We start from the raw sequence: 22,663 nt of genomic DNA, 5'->3' as shown, positions 1-22,663 counted from the left end.
GGCAATGGTAAAATATGTACACAGATAATAATTTAATAAAAATTTTTTAAAAAGGACAAAAAAACTATAAAGGAAATGAAAAGTGCTATTTGAACAATATTTTAAAAAGAAAATAACCCTTAAGGAAAATGGAACTTCAGAAGGAAAGAATCTTCTAGTTCTTTGAACTAAGTCTTATATAATGCTAACAGCTTTGCTGCTGAGAGAAACATCAAACCAGGCTGGAGAGTGCATTTTGTATAGAGAGCTGCAATTCAAAGCAACAATCAGTTCAATTTTGAGGTTGAAAGTCAACCATCATTATCTGTTTGGGGAAAAAATCTGTGGCATAAATTATTATACTTAATATTTCATTAATTATATACTGAGTTTATAACAGATGCTATAAATAAAGGCCAACAGTAGGAGACAAAAACCAAACCAGTGTTTCCTTAATTGAAAGAGACTTGTGATGTGACAGTATATCCCTCTGTCAGGGAATAAGCCAGAATGGCCCTTTGTAAGGAAAATTATGTCAAAGTAATGAACTAGACACTTAATTGGGAAATTGTCATATTGCATCTAGAAAATAAAATTAAAGAGATGTTTACATTGTCCTATTTGTGTGTGTTTTTTTTTTCTTCTTCATACTTCTGAGTTAAGCATTCTATTCCCATGTTTCAATTACCGGTGGAAGGGCCCGGGTAAACTGTAAACAGCAATCTGCCAGACTGCTCGTACAAACTCCCACCAAAACGGCCTCTGGGTTAATGAGGACTCATAGGATACCTTGGCAGTCTTTCAAGAATACGTAATCCTGGCCTAAATTAACCTCCTGAGTAAATGAGTCTGCCACATGCAGTGATGGGAGGTCCCACAGCGCGGCTCTGGGCGCACTGCTGCCTGTGCAGAGAGCACTGGGGAGTTTTAGGAATCAAACAATGACTGCTTTAAATATTTGCACTTCGAAGGCAGGGAGTATTGAGGGGAGGGGGAGAAAGAGACCAACTGAAGGACTTGTATGCATGCATATAAACACAACAAATGGACACAAGACACTGGGTTGGGGGGGTGGGGGGATGAGGGCATGCGACAGGGGGTAGAGGAGGCTGGGGGAAGGTCAATGGGGAGGGGGAAGGAGATATATGTACTACTATATGTGATATTTTAAACAATAAAAAAATATTAAAAATATTTGCACTTCAAGTATATTTGCTGTAAAGCCTTTACATACTTCATGAGTGACCAAAATACAAACAAAAAAATAACAACAACAAAAAGACCACAAAAAATAGCCTTCTTATTTAAGAAGTTTATGAGAAGCATAGTTTCTAAAAAATTATTTGAAGTCTAATTTTCTCCACTGTGAGCTCAATGACCACAGTCAAATCAAGAGCTGGTATTGAGAGCCCTCTGCATGCGCATGTGCGCTCACATACACACAGTGATTCAGACTTAAAAGGGAGGGAATAAGGTAAGATCACATGGTGGCATCCTGGTAACCCTTTTTTCATGATCTGAAGTCGATCCTGCACTCCTTAGAAGATATCTTGTTCCCCTACATTCCAAAAATGGGGGAAATGGCAATGATCAGAAATCAAATTGCAATTGTATCAATACCCGAATTTTTTCCCCTCTGGATATTGCCTTTCTTCTCTTAACCCCTGTATCTATCAAAAGCCATAATAGTTTGGGATTAAGCTACCAACTTGAGTAGAAAGAAGAAGTAGAAGCATACATCTGGGCTGGCCTTTAAGTCTACTGAGGGCAAGAATGCTATTCTAGCCATAACCAGTTTGGCTCAGTGGATAGAGCATCTGCCTACGGACTCAAGGATCCTGGGTTCCATTCCAGTCAAAAGCATGTACCTTAGTTGCAGGCAAATCCCCAGTGGGGAGTGTGCAGAAGGCAGCTGATCAATGTTTCTCTCTCATTGATGCTTCTAATTCTCTATCCCTCTCATTTCTTCTCTGTAAAAAATCAATAAAATAAATATATTTTTTTTAAAGAATGCTATTCTATGGGTTTCATATCTTTCTAGCCTAGCACAGCACCTGGTATTTAGTGTGTTGACCTGAACTGAGAGGTTACAATAGCGATCAGAATCGAAGTTGTGGCTGAAGAAGCACTCTGAAAAGATCTTTAATATACAATCCAGCTTCACCTAATTACTTGATAAAATTGTATTCATAAATAAATTCTTCTAAAATTACAGGTTCAAGAGTGCTATAGCTAATAAAGGAAAATTAAACATTTAAGCTAAGCCTTACTATCAAAAAAATTTATTTAAACGTACACATGCCATCTGTTTAGTCAGGTTACAGCTGAAAAAAGAAATCAGGCATTTTCTTTTTCTTATAATTCTGTTCTTACTGCTTTCTATTTCTTAATCCATTTCCTTATATAACGCAAATGTCATTTTCAGAAAGAGAGAGAGAGAGCGAGAAGAAGAAGAGAGAGAGGATTGGTGGGAGACCTTAAGTCTGTAATACAAAACAAGCTTATGATCAGGTTTTTAATAAGTTGTCAGGTTAAGTTATTATAATACATGATTTATTCTGAAATAAATTAACATAGAGCTAAAGTATAAACTAAGATTTTTCTTACCCAATGAAACTTTACTGTAAATCATACAACTTCTAGGTTTGCCTTCTAAATCTTAGCTAAAATAGAAGCACTGGGAAATTTCAGCATATAAATATTGTAGGGAGATTAAGGCTTATTTTGACAGGTTCCTAACAAAGAAATAAAGAGAAGATTTAACCTTAATGGTCCAAAGACGTGGTCCATCTGGAGTGTAGCCAAATAACTTCTTAAATCTTACCTGGTTCTGTTTTAACGTGGACACAAGCTTCTGCAATGTGATATTTTCTTCTTCCAGTTCAGTGTAGTCCTGAAGGAGCCGAGCCTCTCGGAATTTATATTCTCGAATTTCATCCTTCATCCGTATTCTCTGCAGCTCCACCATTTCATTGTTCTGAAACGATACAATAAAGCATCAATACAAACCCTTCTTATTCTAAGTATGAAATGTAACGTCTGGGCAGTAAATAATACTCATGTGCCATTTAAGAACGGCAATAGATGCTAAGAAATTTGTTTCCTGGCGATTTCTTTGTGGCATGAGCATCACAGAGTGCATTCACACAAACCTAGACGGTCTAGCCTACAACACACCCAGGCTCTATGGTACAGCCTATTGCTCCTAGGCTACAAGCCTATACAGCACATGTGTCAAACACAAGGCCCGCGGGCCAAATCCGTCCCGCCAGGCCTTGCAATGTGGCCCGCACCGCGCTGTCATCACTGCACTCGGCTGCGTTTCCATCACAATGACAGTTTATGACTGTTCAGTAAACCATTCGACCCGCAATTTAGGCTGGATTTTAGATTTTGGCCCCTTCTCTGATTGAGTTCGACACCCCTACTATACAGCATGCTACTGCACTGCACAGAAACAGCACAAGAATAAATAAAACAGCAGAAAATTATTCAAAGAGACACAGTAAATACAAGATGTATGTATTTTATAAAGGAAGTTACAAAATGTTTTTTGCTGCTGCCGACATAACATGGCATACTGTCTTAGAGCAAACTTTTTTTTTATATAAGTAGGAAGAGTACATATACTCTAAAATAATGATTAAAAGCATAGTATAGTAAACACGTAAACCAGTATAATAGTCATTTACTATCATTATTGAGTATTATGTATTATATATAATTGTATGTGTTACACTTTTATGTGATTGGCGATACAGTAGGCTTGTTTATTTTATTTATTTATTTATTTATTTATTTTTAATATATTTTATTGATTTTTCACAGAGAGGGAGAGAGAGGGATAGAGAGTTAGAAACATCGATGAGAGAGAATCATCAATCAGTTGCCTCTTGCACACCCCCTACTGGGGATGCGCCCGCAACCAAGGTACATGCCCTTGACCGGAATCGAATCCGGGACCTTTAAGTCCCCAGGCCGACGCTCTATCCACTGAGCCAAACCGGTCCCGGCAATACAGTAGGCTTGTTTATACCAGCATCCCCACACACATGTGAGTAATGTGTTGTGCTACTATGTTAGGACAGCTCTGATGTCACTAGGTGATAGGAATATTTTTTAATTCTAATTTTTTTATCCCAAGGACATGGTTTTTAAATTTTATTTGAGAGAGAGAGAGAACAAGGGAAGGGGTAAGAAAGAGAGGGAGAAACACTGATGTGAGAAACATCCATCAGTTGCCTCTCCTAAGTGCCCTGACTGGGATGGAACCTGCAACCTAGTTACGTGCCCTGACTGGGAATTGAATCCCCAGCCTTTGGTGGCCAGGACAGCAATGGTAATTTTTAAGCTCTATTGTAACCTTATAGAACCACTGTACATATGCAGTCCATCGCTGAGCAAAACATTGTTATGTGGCACATAACGGTACCATAATTTCAAAGCAAAGACGGCACTTCAAAATGCCTGCGAGAACTGAGATATGGTAAGAAGATAGTGATCACAAAGTAACAGGTGCTGCTAATACCACTGAGGTTTGTTGTCTACATTCAAGCAGAAGAAAACGCTAAGTTTCAGTCTGAGTTCAGTGAAAATAGGTAATTATTTTTTCCACCCACATTTCCCATCCTGAATTCTGTCCACCGTCACCAAGGACCCTGATTAGGAAACTCTTCTGCTTCTACATGTCTCTTAGGTCTCAGTTCAAATGTTACCTCCTCAGAGAGGCTTCCCTGAAGAGCTAATATAAAACAACTCCCTCTTTAATCACCATCACCCTATGGTTTATTTTATAGATCAGCATCTCACATGAAGTAGGCACTCAAAAAATAATGGTTTTGGGGAGGGTGCTGGAGCAGGGTGGAGGGGATCAATGGAGGACATTTGGAATACTTTCAACAATAAAAATAAATTTTTAAAAAGCCAAAAAAAACCAAACTCATCTTAATTCCACCATCCAGAGAGAACACTGTTAATGCTTTAATCTGTATCCCTTAACACATCTTGTCTATGCATATCTGTACATATGTTTAAGAAATGAATCTTACCACGTAAAGATATTTTACAGCCTATTTTCTCACTCAATAAGTTGCATAACTCCTTCCAAGTTAAAAAAAAAGTAGTAATACTAATAGTTGAGGGAATAGTGTGGCACTAATCATTACTTGAAATTGGTTCTTTACCTACTGTTTACACTTTTTACATTTACTAAATTTCCTTTTCATCTGAATATAATAAACCTTTCTGTGTTGTTCATTGATGTGTTTAATTTCTGTCACATTTTAGGCCCTCATATTGATGGGATGGAAAACAAAACAATAAGCAAATTGTTCAACACAAAATTTTAGAAGAGTATTATTGCATGGATGATGGTATTCTGTCTTGCATTGTTTTAGAGGGTGGGAACAAAGGGGAAATAACGCACCTTGAACTGAAATGTGCCTAAGTAACTAGATGTTTAATTCCTCTTCACTACATAGTCTAGTGACATGGGGACAGAAACATTACTTTATTCCCTGCTCCCTGGACAATACTTTGAGCATACATGCTCAAAATACACGATAAAAAAATGGTAAAAGTTTGGCGATAAAGCCAAATTATAAAACTTCATTAAATTATTTTATTTTGCAAAAACATGAAACCTTGATATTTTTATACTTCTCAAAAGATCTACTATAACTGAGTAATATATAGTTTTCCTTATTTATGTGTATAACAACATGAGGAAGCCTGATAAATTGGATGCCAGTAATTTATATAAAATTATAAAGAAAATGTTAAGATACAAGAGATTCTGTAAAATGTGTGTACACTGTAAAAAATGTAATGACCCGAGGCCTAGTTTGTATATACTGAGAATTAACCATAAAATCTTATATAGTAAGATAGTAAATGTCAAGATAATTTTAAGACCACGGCAAAGTAATGAGGATCTCTAACCAATAACTCATAAAATAGCTAATGGAACTCCTGATGCTAATTAAGAAAAATCTTGGCTGGGAAACTGGTTAAGTTGAAAGGCTTGCTATCAATAAAACACAGGTAAGACCCAGCGAGAAAGAAAACTGGTCTTATTTATTTTGCTAGAAATCCTTGTTTTGATTGCCAAAGATTAAATTCTATGGCTATATTCTTTGCTTCCATAATAAACTTAAAAGATTGCTACTGTTGTTTTGTGCATAGCTCATGATATTTATCTCCCTCAATTTTTTCCTTACTGGGATACGATGGTGCTGAACTCTATTAAAGCAATTCCATGAAGAAAAACGAAGGTGAGAAAAACAAAGCATGAGAGAAAGGGGAGACAAGGGCACTACCAGGGACGGTGTTAGCCTTTGCCTTTCCCCTCCAGAGACCTGAGTCTCAGCTTTTCCTCAGGGGAGCGGGGATTAACCTGAAATGTGTGGGACAGACTGGCCTTATTATTTTCATGGCACCTGAGCATAGCAGCATTCTTAACATTTCATTTTAATGAACATGGAAAGGATTTCCTTCTGTGGGAATCATAAATTCCCTCCACTATTGTCAAGAAGAAAATATCAACGTGAACACTTATTACCACACACCAGAGTAATGTATCAAAAATAATCAAGCTGAAACCCGTTTGGCTCAATGGATAGAGCGTCAGCTTGGGGACTGAAAGGTCCTAGGTTCGATTCTGGTGGAGGGCATGTACCTTGGTTGCCGGCATATCCCCAGTAGGGGTATGCAGGAGGCAGCTGATCGATGACTCTCTCTCATCGATGTTTCTAACTCTCTATCCCTCTCTCTTCCTCTCTGTACAAAATCAATAAAATATATTTTTTTAAAAATCAAGCCTTCCAGTTCTATGGCTCTTCGTCTTTTATAAATTAACTAAAGGCCCGATGCACAAAATTCATGCAAGAGTAGGCCTTCCTTTCTTCTGCTGCTGACGCCAGCTTCCCTCTGGCACCCGGGACCCGGGCTTCCCTCACAGCCCCGGCTCAGTCAGGAAGATGTCGTCCAGAAGGAAATCCAGGAGGTCATCCGGAAGGACGTCTGGTCTAATTAGCCTCTTATGCTTTTATCATTATGAATTGTATTCATTGCCACAGGAGATCTTAAAAATAGTTTGTGTGAGGTAAGTGACTGACGTTCCTGTTTACTCATCTATAAAAAATGGGTATCCTAATCCTTAATATATGGTCACTGTGAGGACTTAATGATAACACATGGGGATGTGGGCAGGGGTGCGAGACACAGATAATTTATCATCACCGAACTAGTGCTGCTACAAAGATCCCCACCAAAAAGCTGAGTGACCAGTACTCCCGGGGACAGTAGAGAAAGCTTTATAAAGGAAGTTACATTTGAGCTGAACCTTGAAGGGCGAGCAGTTAACTACATGGATGAAGAGGCAGATAGACTTTCCAGCCAGAGGTCAACTTTTGCACAAAAGCGGAGTCAGATTTGTGGGGAGGGCAGTGCTACACTCCCCAACAGTCAGAACGAACATTTCCTGGGGGCACCAGCGAAGCTGGAGGGCTGCTAGAGAGGAAAGAGAGGAATTCAGAAAGATCTAGAAAAGTGCTCATTACTTTTAGCTTATGCCTAAGTGTGGGTAATTTCCTACCATAAAACATTAAATTACCGATTAGTGCTGTAAACCTGTGTGACACTGGGAGGGACCAAAATGTGTTCGGTGCTTGGAACCTTCAAAGGTCTTAACTCAGCTGTGGCTCAGGAACTATGCAGTCTCGTGTCAATGGAACAAAGAACTTGAGACAGTTTTTGCAGGAAATTCTATGCTAAACAAAGCAATGTGGGGAACCGGGAAAATCTTTTAAGTGAAGCAGCCGTGTGATTCTGTAGGAGGATGGGGGAGGAGCTATAAGAAGAAAGAGCCCCAGAGAATAAGTGAAGTTGGCTCTGTAACTGCCCAAAGCAAAGGATGGTGAGGAATGCGGAGGAACATCTCAGTTAGATGGAACAGGACTTGGTCATTGATTGATGTGATAATAAACAAATAAACAAGCAAACAAATAAAAACAGTACAGTAAACGTGCGCGCGCACACACACACACACACACACACACACACACCAATGACCTAAATAAGGATCAAAGTGCCTGAATAGAGTAGTAAGAAAAAGAGAAAACTTCCAAGGAGTGAATGTGAGAGCAAGTGATGTCCCTATAAATAATGATAATATTAATTTGGATTAGTCAAACCAGGAATTTCTGGACCTGTGAGTGGATAAAGGCAGACAGGAAAGGACAAGGAATGCGGTACCAGCTTTCTCACTCTCTCCCAGAAAGCTGCCACTGCCAGGGAATTCAGGCAGCTCAAGAATATTTATTTTCCTTCATTTGCCCCAAAATTAACGCTCCTCTTGTGGAAGAGAGGAGCCGACAATAATTCTCCTTGCCCCGCCCTCCCAGGACTTCTCTGCACTGGGACGTTTGACGCGGGCAGTGCTGTGGGCTTCACAGTTAGTCAGGACTCGAGAGCCACCAATGAAGAAAACATATATCCAGAGCACCATATACTCAGCATTGGCAGATGCCATCCAGACTTAATTGGGCAATCACTAGAAAAAACAGACAGGGCAAGTTTGAAGTGTGGCTTAAAACAAACATGCCCAGCAAGAAAAAAGAAATATAGAGATTTGTGATGGCTGGGAAAAAGTAATAAAGGAGGAGAGAATTATGACTGCAGGAGAGCATTTTCCACAGAGTTCTGAAGTTGAGTAGTTCTAAGCAGGATAACGAGGAGTCACTCAAACATAAGTTTGGGCTCTGGCCAGGTGGCTCAGCTGGTTGGGTGTCATCCCGTGAACTGAAAGGTTGCCAGTTCAATTCTCAGTCAGGGCACTTACCTAGGCCTGGGCACATACATGTTATTTCGCTCTCTCTATTTCTCTCTCGCTCTCTCTCTTCCCTTTCCCCTCTCTCCAAAATCAGTAAAATATATTCTCAGGTGAGGATTAAAAAAACAACAACAAAAAACCAAAGCATAAATATGAAAAATATTAGGTTAAATACAGTTACATATTTCTTTGTTGTTCTCAGAGCCCTTAATGTGCTAGCATGCACTGAGACTATGTCATGAGGAAGGCATGGTATGCAGCGTATGCTCAAGTTATTTAACCACAAGACCTCTGCCTTTTTAAAGGAGCCTTCTGAACAATGCACAGACCAAAGCATCAGGAAATGCTATTCTGAGACAATAGAAAAGGACAGTAAGCCACCACGGATCCTTACAGCCCAACTGCAGATCCCTTCCCACAGGCCAGGGCTGAATGGACCATCAGATTTAAATAATGGCACACAATTAAAGCGGGGGGGAGGGGGGGGCGTGGGGGGCGGGGAGAGAGATAGAGATAGAGATAGAGAGAGAGAGAGAGAGAAAGAGAGAGAGAGAGAGAGAGAGAAGGGTGAAACAAGACGATCAGGTCCTGTGTGGCAAGGAGCAAGTGACTATACAAGAGTAACAAAGCTATGATGAAACCAAGATTCTGTAGCTCTTCCTGTGAGGTATATGCAAATCTTGCTCTGAAAAACATGGCACCACAAAGGGTTAACTATCCTGGACTGAATCTGAAGCAATACAGGCATCTCTCCCGTGGGATAACCGCCCCATTAGAAGTCAGGGACCAGTCCATTTCACAAGCAGTTCACATTTCAGTGCCTCATTTCAAACATTTATCATTAGCAAAATCTTGACAGCCACATAAAATCTGCCCTTTTATTGCACGTACACATTTGTGGTAAATGGCACAAAATAAATAATACATGACTGATTTTCTTATACCCCATCTATAGCTTTTCCTTCTTCACTAAAATAACAACAACAAATAAAACCCAGATATTATTCCAAGTTTAAGAATAAGAGTTTAACAAACATTTACATTGCATCTTAGTTGGGTGGAACATGTGTTTCATAGGAAAGCTTTTTGTGTAAGATGTTTTTGGTATCAACTTTATTAAGATATAACCCGCATAATTATAATTCACCTGTTTAAAATGTACATTTCAATGGTTCTTGATATAGTCAGAGTTGTGACAGTCAGCATAATTAATTTCTGAGCATATTTATCATCTTGAAAAAAATTATGTACCTTTTAGCTATTGTCCCCCCTCCCCACGGCCTCATTCCCTCAACTATTAATCTACTTTCTACTTGCTTATGCTGGACATTTATATAAATGGAATCATACGATATATGGTCTTTTGAGACTAAGATTTTACACAATTCGGTTACTGCTGACAAAATATCTTTGTTTTTTGAAGTCTATAGACAGATTTACTGCAGCCAGAAGCATGTTTCACACTATTATCAGCAAAGTACTGCATTGTGCTGGCATTGATCCAGCACACATCAGATCCAGTTATCGCGATATTATGTTTCACAAGTACAGTCATTTAAGCACATTCACTCAATGGGCTGCAAGTTATTTTTTTTATTATTATCAATAAAAAAATGTGGCTTTGTGAGTTGGTGTGGCAGCATAAATACACTGATTGTTTTGGAATGAGCTTTTGTTTGTATAAAATGGTAAGATTTTTCTGTTTTCTATAATCCTTGAAGTCAGGAAACCAAGATCACTTCCCAAAATAGTCTAGTTGCTTCTTGCTTGATCTTTCTTAAATTTCCTTGATTTTCCTTTTTTAAATGTCTCATTTATTACTTTAAAGATGCAAAATACCATAATGAATGGTGGGATGATAGTTTTCTGATAGTATCTCACTATAACTATGAACATACATGCTAATCTGATTACACAATTACTCTAATAACTCATTAAATAAAAAGGGAAATTTAGGTACTACACTAAATAGATTTAAAATCTACATTGTGCAATAAATATGAAATTCCAGAAATAATTTGATCTCTAGCCAATCCTCCTTTCGCCTCAGCTGCACAGACTTTATTGTGACCTTGCTTTAAAGAATGATCTAACCCAAGAGATAAATAGCACCAACAGATAAATAGCACTCAAAAATCCTTCATCATGATAAGTAATTTTAGTTTCCATCAGTGTGGGAAGACAATATATATAGATTTTTATTGAGAGGAGACATTGTAAAAGGAAAAGAAGCGAACAGAAACAGAAGTAATGGTATGCATTAAAGCGACTGTTTAAAAATGGAAGTAAACATTGAAAGAAAACAATGTAGAGTGATGAAAAAGGAGTGGGGATTGAAGATCACAAAATGCAAGGTGAGTACCTACCATCAGGATGAAAAGGCTGAACAGAAAGGGGAAATTAATATAATTTACAACTTGCTTTGGAATGTATAAGTTAACCCCTCAAGAGACTGAGGGTTATTAGAGACACTATTTGTTTATACTTTGATTTAAATTTTTTTTAATTAATTAATTTATTTTTTTTACATATTTTAATGCTTTTTTTTGCCCCCCTCCCTCCCTCCCCCATATCCCTTCCCTCCCCATAGTTTTATGTCCATTGGTTGTACTTATATGCATGTATACAAGTCCTTCGGTTGATCTATTATCTCCCCCAGATCCTCCTCCCCTCCCCGCTGTAATTTGACAATCTGCTTGTTGCTTTACTGTCTCTATATCTATCTTTTGGTTCATCAGTTTATAATGCTCTTTATTATCCACAAATGAGTGAGGTCATGTGGTGTTTCTCTTTCATTGATTGGCTTATTTCACTCAGCATGATGTTCTCCAATTCCATCCAGGTTGCTGCAAATGATGAGAATTCCTTCTTCTTTATGGCAGCATAGTATTCCATTGTGTAGATGTACCATAGTTTTTGGATCCAATCATCTGCTGACGGGCACCTAGGCTGTTTCCAAATTCTGGCTATTGTAGATTGTGCTGCTATGAACATAGGGGTGCATATATCCTTTCTGATTGGTGTTTCTAGTTTCTTGGGATATATTCCTAGGAGTGGGATTACTGGGTCAAATGGGAGTTCCATTTTCAGTTTTTTGAGGAAACTCCACACTGTTCTCCACAGTGGTTGCACCAGTCTGCATTCCCACCAGCAGTGCACGAGGGTTCCTTTTTCTCCGCAACCTCGCCAACACTTGTCGTTTGTCGATTTGTTGATGTTGGCCATTCTGACAGGTGTGAGATGGTACCGCATTGTTGTTTTGATTTGCATCTCTCGTATAATTAGTGACTTTGAGCATGTTTTCATGTGCCTTTTGGCCTTCCTTCTGTCTTCTTTTGAAAATATTCTATTTAGGTCCCTTGCCCATTTCTTAATTGGATCATTCATCTTCCTTTTATTTAGTTCTATCAGCTGTCTGTAGATGTTAGAGATTAAACCTTTATCAGTGGTGTTATTTGCAAATATGTTCTCCCACACCGTGGGCTTTCTTGTTGTTTTGTTGATGGTTTCTGTTGCTGTAAAAAAGCTTTTTATTTTGATGTAGTCCCATTTGTTTATTTTCTCTTTAGCTTCCATTGCCCTAGGGGCAGTATCAGTGAAGAAGTTCTTTTGGCATACGTCTGAGATTTTGCTGCCTGTGGATGCTTCTAGTATTTTTATGGTTTCCCGTCTGATGTTTAAGTCCTGTATCCATTTTGAGTTTATTTTTGTGTATGGTGTAAGTTGGTGATCTAGTTTCATTCTTTTGCATGTGTCTACCCAATTTTCCCAACACCATTTATTGAAGAAACTGTCTTGACTCCATTGTATATTCTTTCCTCCTTTGTCAAATATTAATTGAGCATATTGATTTGGGTTGATATCTGGGTTCTCGATTCTATTCCATTGATCTATATGTCTGTTCTTGTGCCAGTACCAGGCTGTTTTGAGAACAGTGGCTTTGTAATACAGTTTGAAGTCCGGTATTGAGATCCCTCCTACTTTACCCTTCTTTCTCAGGATTGCTGTGGCTATTCGGGGTCTTTTATTGTTCCAAATGAACTGTTGGAGAGTTCTTTCTAGGTCAGTGAAATATGCCCTTGGTATTTTAATGGGGAGTGCATTGAACCTATAGATTGCTTTAGGAAGTATGGACATTTTGATGATGTTGATTCTACCAATCCATGAACATGGTATGTTCTTCCATCTCCTTACATCATCCTCTATCTCTTTTTTCAATGTTGTGTAATTTTCTGCATATAGATCCTTTACTTCCTTAGTTAAATTTATTCCTAGGTATCTTAATTTTTTTGGTGTGATGGTAAATGGAATTGCTTTTTTAGTCTCTGTTTCTGTAGTTTCACTGTTGGTGTATAGAAATGCCATGGATTTCTTGGCGTTAATTTTGTATCCTGCTACATTGCCAAATTCATTTATTAAGTCAATTAGTTTCTTAATGGAGTCTTTTGGGTTCTTTATGTACAATATCATGTCATCTGCAAATAAGGATAACTTTACTTCTTCTTTTCCAATTTGGATGCCTTTTATTTCATCCTCTTGTCTAATTGCAATGGCTAGTACTTCCAGTACTATGTCAAACAGGAGTGGCGAAAGTGGGCATCCCTGTCTTGTTCCTGTTCTTAGAGGGAATGGTTTTAGTTTTTGCCCATTGAGTATAATGTTGGCTGTGGGTTTATCATATATAGCTTTTATTATGTTGAGGTATGATCCTTGTACTCCCACTTTGTTAAGAGTTTTTATCAGGAAAGGGTGTTGGATTTTATCGAATGCTTTTTCTGCATCAATTGATATGACTATATGATTTTTATCTTTCAATTTGTTTATGTGATGTATCACGTTTATTGATTTGCGGATATTGTACCATCCTTGCATTCCTGGAATAAATCCTACTTGGTCATGGTGTATGATCTTTGTGATGCTCTGCTGGAGCCGATTTGCTAGGATTTTGTTGAGGATTTTGGCATCTATGTTCATGAGGGATATTGGCCTGTAATTCTCTTTCATTGAGTTGTCTTTATCTGGTTTTGGTATTAGGGTGATGCTGGCTTCATAGAAGGAGTTTGGAAGTGTTCCTTCCTCTTGAATTTTTTGGAAAAGTCTGAGGAGGATAGGTTTTAGTTCTTCCTTGAATGTTTGGTAAAACTCTCCTGTGAAGCCGTCTGGCCCTGGGCTTTTGTTTGCTGGAAGCTTTCTGATGACTGTTTCAATTTCTTCCCAAGTCACTGGTCTATTGAGATTTTTAGATTCTTCCTGATCGAGTTTTGGAAGTTTGTATTTTTCTAGGAATATGTCCATTTCCTCCAGGTTGTTCAGTTTGTTGGAATAGAGTTGTTCGTAGTATTTTGTAACAATCAGTTGTATTTCGTTGGGGTCTGTTGTTATTTCACCTCTTTCATTTCTGATTTTGTTTATTTGGGTCCTCTCTCTTTGTTTCTTAGTTAGCCTGGCTAGAGGTTCATCTATCTTGTTTATTCTTTCAAAGAACCAGCTCTTGGTTTTGTTGATCTTATGTATTGTTTTTTTGGTCTCTATGTCGTTTATCTGTGCTCTGATTTTGTTATTTCCTTCCTTCTGCTTACACTGGGCTTTTCTTGTTGCTCCTTTTCTAACTCTTTGAGTTGTAGAGTTAGATCATCTGTTACCCCTTTTTCTAGTTTTTTGCAATAGGCTTGTAAGGATATGAACTTCCCTCTCAAGACTGCTTTTGCTGTGTTGTTTATACTTTGGATACATACGTACAGTGGGTACATATAGCAGATGCTAACTGATTAAGCTTTTACAGGATGTCTGGCAGGTCTGACCTCACTGTTTGTTTTGTTGCTCCTTTTGTCTTGAAATAAGTGGAAACCGAACTTTGGAATCACCTAAAGAAAGGAATTTTGTTGTGACAGGAGTGATAAGATGAGATACAGAGGAAGACCTAGATAGTGAAATTTGGAAGCTATAAGGTCCAAGTGAGAAGTAAACAGTATTAGCAAAGGACAGGGACTACTGGGTAATCTTGCAGTTCACTTGTGGTCAAAGGAAGCTCTAAGCTCATCTCCAGGAACCCCTGGACGTCTGTGACTGGCCGTGGGCTAGGACAAGGATGAAATAATCTAACTAGTGACTTATAATGTACTCTTTAAATGTTAAAATTCCATGACACACACTCTACTAGTTTGTTTATATTATTTGTAGGAAATATACAGGTTGATAATTGATACTTGGCTTCTTAGATTATACTAGAGGTCTAATGCCCAAAATTCATACAGAGAGTGGGGGTGGGAGGAGTGTCATTCAGCCCGGCCTGTGCCCTCTCATAGTCTGGGACCCCTTGGGATGTCCACCTGCCAGCTTAGGCCCAATCCCCATGGAGTGTGCCTAAACCAGCAGTCAAACATCCCTCTTGCAGTGCAGGACCCCTCACTCCTTACCGCCTGCCTGTTTGCTGCTCTTTACCACTCAACTTGCTCCTCCTTGGTGCTGCTGCAGAGGCGGGAGAGGCTCCTGCTGCCACCTCTGTACTCGCCAGCCATGTGTCCGGCTTTTGGCTGAGTGGCACTCCTCCTGTGGGAATGCATTGACCGCAGGGGTTAGCTCCTACCTTGAGAGTCTGCCCCCTGGTAGTCAGTGAGCATCATAGCAACTGGTTGTTCTGCTGCCTGGTCAATTTGCATATTGGGCTTTTATTATATACGATTGTCTAATTTAGCCATATGAACAGTGGGGTACACAAAGACTTTTTGTAAACTTGAGTCTTGGATTTCCTGCAAATTGGTATCTTGCATGTGTCTTAGCGGTTCACAACCTGGACACAAAGCATATATCATGAAGACAGGAAAGAGATCTGGAGGAGCTTCTGGAGATTGGAGACCTCTTTCCGTTGCCTGTTTTCTTTCTCCCACTGCACCACATGCCTCTGTTTATCACAGCTGAGGCGGAGCAGCATGTACCTCCCCAGAACATGCCCCTCTGGCATGGGGGTTATTTCAAGCTGCAGACAATTGAGGTCTAGCACACTAGAAAGAGCCCTTGACCTCCCCTTAACTCTAGAAGAATGCACATAGTTGGACTGGACGAGCAGGAGAGATACTTTTTATATCAGAAAGACTTACCACCCTAGCTGGTTTGGCTCATTGGACAGAGCTTTGGCCTGAGGACTGAAGTGTCCCGAGTTCGATTCCAGTCAAGGGTACATGCCAAGGTTGCAAGCTCTGTCCCCAGTGGGACAGGTGGCAGCTGATCAATGATTCTCTCTCATCATGGATGTTTCTCTCTCTCTCCCTTCCTCTATGAAATATATATATATATATATATATATATATATATATATATATATATATATATATATATGAATGAATGAAATATTTACCTGCATGGCATGACAACAGTGTTTACCAAGCATTTGTTCTTCTCACCATCCTGTGAATTGCCTTCCTCCCCTTTTAGCTCAGGATGGGACATAAGCCTCGATTACCTGACTTCTGGGGAATCTCATATTTTTGTGGATTTCAGAGAGGAAGGGAGAGGGAGAGAGAGAGAGAGAAACATCAATGATAAGAGAGGATCACCGATTGGCTGCCTCCTGCACACTCCACACTGGGGATCGAGCCCACAACCCGGACTTGTGCCCTGACCGGGAATGGAACTGTGACCTCCTGGTTCATAGGTCAACGCTCAACAATGAGCTTACTCTGGCTGGGCTAGAGAGAGCTCTAAGTTTTGACTCAGGCCACCCAGATCCCTAAGTCTGAGCTATTGTGTATCATTAAGAGATCCAGACTCAGATGATGAGGCAGAAAGGCAAAGAAAACAGACTGAGGGGAAAGAATAAAATAAACAAGGAGAAAAATGGAAAGTTCTCGGCAAAACGAATTCCTCATTTTCTGGGCCTCCAATCTCTGGAGGAGGCAGGGAGTACTCTGAAAAGAGAGAGTGAAAAGGTCGTAGCTTTAAGCTCTGACTACAGTCTTATTTGGCTCAAAGGAAGGGAGAAAACGGAGTGTTTGGGGGATGAGAACAAGCTTTACCTCCTTGCAGCCCCAGAGTGCCACACAGGCGCTCAAAGGAGGGCTCCCTTCCCCCAGGCCTGGGAAAGAACTTTAGAAAGCGCGAGTGAGTCTTCTTTTGGCACAGGCCCCTCGGGGCTCCTCAGCCCGACCTGCACTGTTGAGAGACATGAAGGCTTCCGGCTGGTGAGCAACTGGTGTCTATGCTGTTCTGGAAGACCCCCCCTGACCACACTTCACACACAGGGTCCCTCTCAGTCGGCAGAGTAAAGAAGCTTTTACAGCAAATAAAGTCTAATAAGCAGGCCTTTCATAGACAGACAAAGGCCAGTGATGTATTCTCCCCTGCCCTGAATTTCAATTAGTATCGTAGGCAACAAAATGACTAATTGGGAAATGACTGCAGTAAGCCTGTGGGCCAAGGCCAAAAAAATATTATAAAATAGATACATTAAGAATATCTATTAGCTAGATGGACTCTCAGTGGGAGGGTGGAGGAATATTTCATAAAAATATTCTGTCAGAGTTTTAATATTTTTAAAAAAATCCTTCAGTGTTTTGCTTTAAAACCCCTGATAATCATCTTTTTGCTTTAAAGTATTTAACATTTTAGTGAATTAAATAGTAAGATACAATACGTTCCTGTCCAGCATTTAATTAAAGTAGATGTGAGATCTCTTTGATTCTTTGATGGTACTTCATTTATTTAATTTCCTCTGTTTCCAACTTGTATACACTTTTAGTAGAGCTCACATTCTCCAGAAACAATTAAATTAATGGACTTCTGAAATATGAGTTTTTCAGTGAGCCAGAGCTGCTTTTTGAAAAGAATCAGGCATAACACAAATATAGTATCAATTATATTTAGATATTCATGATATATTATTTATTGCTATTTATATATGAAAATGTAAGTAATGATATCTTAGATTAATCACAATGTTAAATGAACATATGTCTGGGTAAATTTTAAGCAAACGTAAAATTAAACAGTATTTTATTTTTTTATTTTTAAAAAAATATATTTTATTGATTTTGTACAGAGAAGAAGGAAGAGAGATAGAGAGTTAGAAACATCGATGAGAGAGAGTCATTGATCAGCTGCCTCTTGCACACCCCCTACTGGGGATATGCCCGCAACCAAGGTACATGCCCTTGACCAGAATCGAACCCGGGACCCTTCAGTCCCCAAGCCGACGCTCTATCCATTGAGCCAAACTGGTCTTGGCAGTATTTTATTTTTTAATCAAAGAGAACAATTTTGGCATATATTCTGAATGAGCTATTAACCAGTGTCTCAGTCATAGGATTTATGGTGAAAACAGGAGGCAAAGAGAGAGAAAAAGTCCATTTTGTTTCAGGGGCCATTAATAATTTAGTTTTGTTCTAAGATTTTTCTTTGACATCAATTTCCATGAAACGTGCCAAATTCTGGGAAGGTGGATAACAGGCTAAATCCACTCCAGGCCAGTTATAAGGGAGGTGAAGTGTGGCTTAAGTATTTTTGTATGCCCTTCTGAGAACTTCTGTCCCTTTTTACAGCTCTATTTCCTCTCTTTCCTTCTACATACTCTTCAATCTGATACCCCATTACTCTATCATGACCCCAAATACTAATGCCAGCTTCTGTTGCTCAGAATCTAGCATGACATAGACCATTATTTGACCATTGTCCTCCTCACCACAATTCCTTCTGCATCAATTGTCCATGCTGAAAATAACTTATTCTTTCCCACCATATTATATCTCCACCAGTTCCTGATAAGTGCCTGCTACTCACCTCCTAAGTTCACTAATGTAGTGAATGGCTAATACTGGTTTCCTAATATACCTCTGTAATATGTATTTTCTTATTACTAAGGTTGTCCATAAGTGACAATGCCATAATTAAAGGACCAACTTCTCTAATAATGGACTTAGAAGAATTTTGGCATAGTAGTTGGAGAGAGATTTTTTTTTCCTGTATTGGATCAAGAAATTTAATTTTATTCCATTATGTTCTAAATTAAACATGTATTACTCACTGTGGGAAAAAAAACAACAGGAGGCAAGTTCAAAGTGTTATAAAACAGAGAATTTAAATTTTCATCTATAAAACTGTTAGAAATACTAAAATGATGCACTAAATATTTACCTATCTTTGGTGAAATATTTTTCTATAATTTTTTTTTCTTTCTGAAAATTTTGAAATTAAAAAATGCTTTTTGCATATAGAGTATAGCCTGTTAAACTACTCATCTTATAGCTTCTATATAATACTCAGGTCTGAAGAAGAACATGCTCTAAGTTTTCAGTCTAAGAAAACAATTTACATTAAAAAAAATAAACAGCTGAAGCCGGTTTGGCTCAGTGGATAGAGTGTCCGCCTGCAGACTGAAAGATCCCGGGTTCGATTCTGGTCAAGGGCATGTGCCTTGGTTGCGGGCACGTCCCCAGTAGGGGGTGTGCAAGAGGCAGCTGATTGATGATTCTCTCTCATTGATGTTTCTAGTTCTCTATCCCTCTCTCTTCCTCTCTGTAAAAAATCAATAAAAATATATTTTAAAATAAATAAATAAACAAACAACTTCTACTATTAAAGTCTGGGAGGACAGCATTCATATTTATATTCTTTTTTAAAAAAGCACAGCAACATTTACTTTAAGTACAAAATATTACGTATTCATAAATTTATTTCCAATATTATACTTTAAGTAAATCTGCCTTTCTAATATGATGTTTAATATTAATATACAGTACTATTTAAATCTAATGACATTAATTCAAGGGGAAAAGGAAAAAATAATGGCTACTGGATGTCGTAAACATATTGATAGACAGCAGCATCAACAGCACATGAAAACTTCTTAAAAATGAAAATTCTCAAGCCCTACCCAGACCTAAGAAATTGGAGAAACTCCAGCAATCTGTTTTAACAAGCTCTTCTTGCGCACACTAAGTTTGAGAACCACTGGTCCAAATAAGAAAAATCAACTTTCAACAGCTTAAGTTCATCCAGAAAACAGATGCTCATATTAGGATGCTCTGTTAGCTATTCAATGACATCAACTGTCTAGAAATTACGAGTAAATAAATAAATAAGATAGATAAACAATGGAACAAAATGAAGAACCTAGAAACAGACTCACGTTGACATTAAGACTTAATAAACAACAGAGATATCATTGGAGATCAGTGGCACAAAGATAGGTTAGAAGAAATTATTCTAGAACTAGAGAAGTGGTGCATGAAATTCAGGCCCTCTTTCAGTCTGGGAGCCCTCGAAGGGTGTCCCACTTCCAGCAGTCGGACATCCTTGGTGCTGCCATGGAGGCGCTGCCATGGAGGTGCTCATCAGCCCTGAGCTCGGCTTCTGGCTGAGCGGTGCTCCCCCTGTGGGAGTGCACTGACACCAGGGGGCAGCTGGTGCATTGAGCGTCACTGGTGGTCAGTGCATGTTATAGTGACAGGTTGTTCCGCTGTTTGGTCGATTTGGATATTAGCCTTTTATTATATGGAATATATTTAAGACTTTGCAGCAGAGAATCCTATATAACAAAAGGCCAGCAACCATAAGCATATCGATTGAAACGACCACTCAACCAGTTGCCATGAGGTGCACTGGTCCCTCCCAACCAGGCCCTCAGGCTCCAATGGCAGCAAGACAAATGGGGAACCACAGCAAACTGAGGTGAATGGCAGAATGGCCTACCTCTGCCTATGGTCCCTCCCTCCAGCCTGCAGGCTCTGGGGAACCGGAGCCATGCTGCAATAGGGAAGCACAGTGAACTGGGGGTTGGCAGCGGGGTGGGACTGGGGGCTGGCGAGCCAGCAGAAGATGGCCCTGATCACAGGCTAGGCCTAGGGATCCTACCCGCACACCATTTCGTGTGCTGGACCTCTAGTTTCTAAAATAAGAGACAAAAAATGGCTTACCATAGATGAAAAGATTGATACATTTAACTATAGTAAAACTCTATACTCTGTTCATCCAAATATCATTTACAATAAGGGAAAAAATAAGATTAGATAGTGAACTAATTAATAGGAATTCTCTAAGAATTTATATTTCTCACACATACTGACAAAGCTTTGTATTTAATATTTATTCATTTAGGAACTATTCATTGAGTAGTCATGTGCCAGACACTATTACAAGTGCTGGGGTTATAGTAAACAATTCCAATGAGCTACGAAGATCTCTGCTCTCTTGAACTTACATGCCTTGCATACAAAAGGCCTGATCAATAAGTATAATTATACAATTGGTTTATATAAATTATAGATAAATTATATATCTTAGGTAAATATATAGGGATCCAGAGGAAGTCTGGAGAAAGGTATATGGATGAATTCTTATTTTTTTTCATATATAGGGTGTCCCCCAGCAATGTATCCACATATGGTTTTTGGATAGTTCAAGTGATGCTTTTTTTCTTTTCAGATTTAGCCCACTGAATTAATAATAATTCAAAGTATGTATACTTTTTTTGTGATACCCTGTATTGTTATTGATTTGGGGGACAGAGGAATGGAAAAGATGAGAGAGAGAGAGAGAGAGAGAGAGAGAGAGAGAGAGAGAGAGAGAGAGAGAGAGAGAGAGAGAGAGAGAGAGAGAGAAACATTGATGTGAGAGAAAAATCATCAATCAGTTGCCTCTTATATGCACACCAACAACTGGGGATTAAACCACAACCTGGGCATGTGCCCTGACTGGGAATCAAACCAGTGACCTTTTGGTACATAGAATGACAACCAATTGAGCCACACCAGCCAGGGCTGGATGAATTTTTGGTAGTGGTAATGTAGTGTGGAGATCTTTGAAGTGAATATTAACACTTATCAGAGAACATTTACCCAGGAAGAGACACTAAACAACCAGGGAGACAAAATGATGTAGACATCTGACATCGCCAGCCTCTGCCATCAGCTGCTCTGTGCTGACACCAAGGAACCATGAAAGCGCTTGGGGACTCCTGTCTGAACATAACAGAATTCAAATCTCAGGGCCGGGGATCTCGGGGCAGGGCTCTCACTTCCACGAAATGACTGAGGTATTATTCATTAACTTCTTGCTCATTCTAAGTTGTCCTCAGCTGTCATTATCTTGGATTTGGGGCCATAGAGGGTCCCAAAATATCTTTTTGGCTGATGAGGTTCCACTGCTGTTCTGGCAGCTCACATAAAAGCTTCTGAGAATCGGGTCATCATTAAGGAGGAAATGAATTTTTAGAATGTCGACAGGCTGCCATTACAATATCGAGTCCCTATGCTGAAAAGAAAATCATCTGTTATAAAGTTACAATTACCACATTTTAGTGAAATTTGAAATTTTCAAAAAATAGAATTTTAGTGTTTTTCAGAAATACCTTTGTCAGACAAGACAATCCTCTAGGACAGTGGTTCTCAACCTTTCTAATGTCGCAACCCTTTAATACAGTTCCTCATGTTGTGGTGACCCCCAACCCTAAAATAATTTTTGTTGCTACTTAATAACTGTAATTTTGCTAGTGTTAATGAATTGTAATGTAAATATCTGTGTTTTCCGATGGTCTTAGGCTCTACAGGTTGAGAACCGCTAACAAGGTCACCTAAGACCATTGGAAAACAAAGATATTTATATTACAATTCATTAACAGTAGCAAAATTACAGTAATGAAGTAGCAATGAAAATAATTTTATGGTTGGGGGTCACCACATGAGGAACTGTATTAAAGGGTCACGGCATTAGAAAGGTTGAGAACCACTGCTCTAGGAGATATAATGATAAAATGGCTCTCATTCTCGGTTCCCGCCCACCACTGCTTACAACAGACGTAATTAATCAGTAAATTGTAAAATAGACTGTATATGTATGATAGACCCATGGGGCTATGACCTTAGA

General features: G+C 39.0%; 1 protein-coding gene across 8 annotated transcripts in view; it reads right to left on the bottom strand.

The window, feature by feature from the left end:
* BICD1 (BICD cargo adaptor 1) overlaps positions 1-22,663 on the bottom strand; it is a 189,557-nt gene that overhangs the window by 64,107 nt on the left and 102,787 nt on the right. For all 8 annotated transcript variants that reach the window (XM_036456898.2, XM_036456899.2, XM_036456910.2 and 5 more), the window contains exon 3: positions 2,804-2,956. In XM_036456898.2, the coding sequence (XP_036312791.1) occupies positions 2,804-2,956 (153 nt within the window). The remainder of the gene's footprint in view (positions 1-2,803; positions 2,957-22,663) is intronic.

Source organism: Pipistrellus kuhlii, unplaced genomic scaffold (assembly GCF_014108245.1).
Source record: "Pipistrellus kuhlii isolate mPipKuh1 unplaced genomic scaffold, mPipKuh1.p scaffold_m20_p_3, whole genome shotgun sequence".
In the NCBI taxonomy this organism is placed as follows: Eukaryota; Metazoa; Chordata; class Mammalia; order Chiroptera; family Vespertilionidae; genus Pipistrellus; species Pipistrellus kuhlii.
Note: the sequence above shows the minus strand (reverse complement) of the source record. Positions and strands in the feature narration are given on the sequence as shown.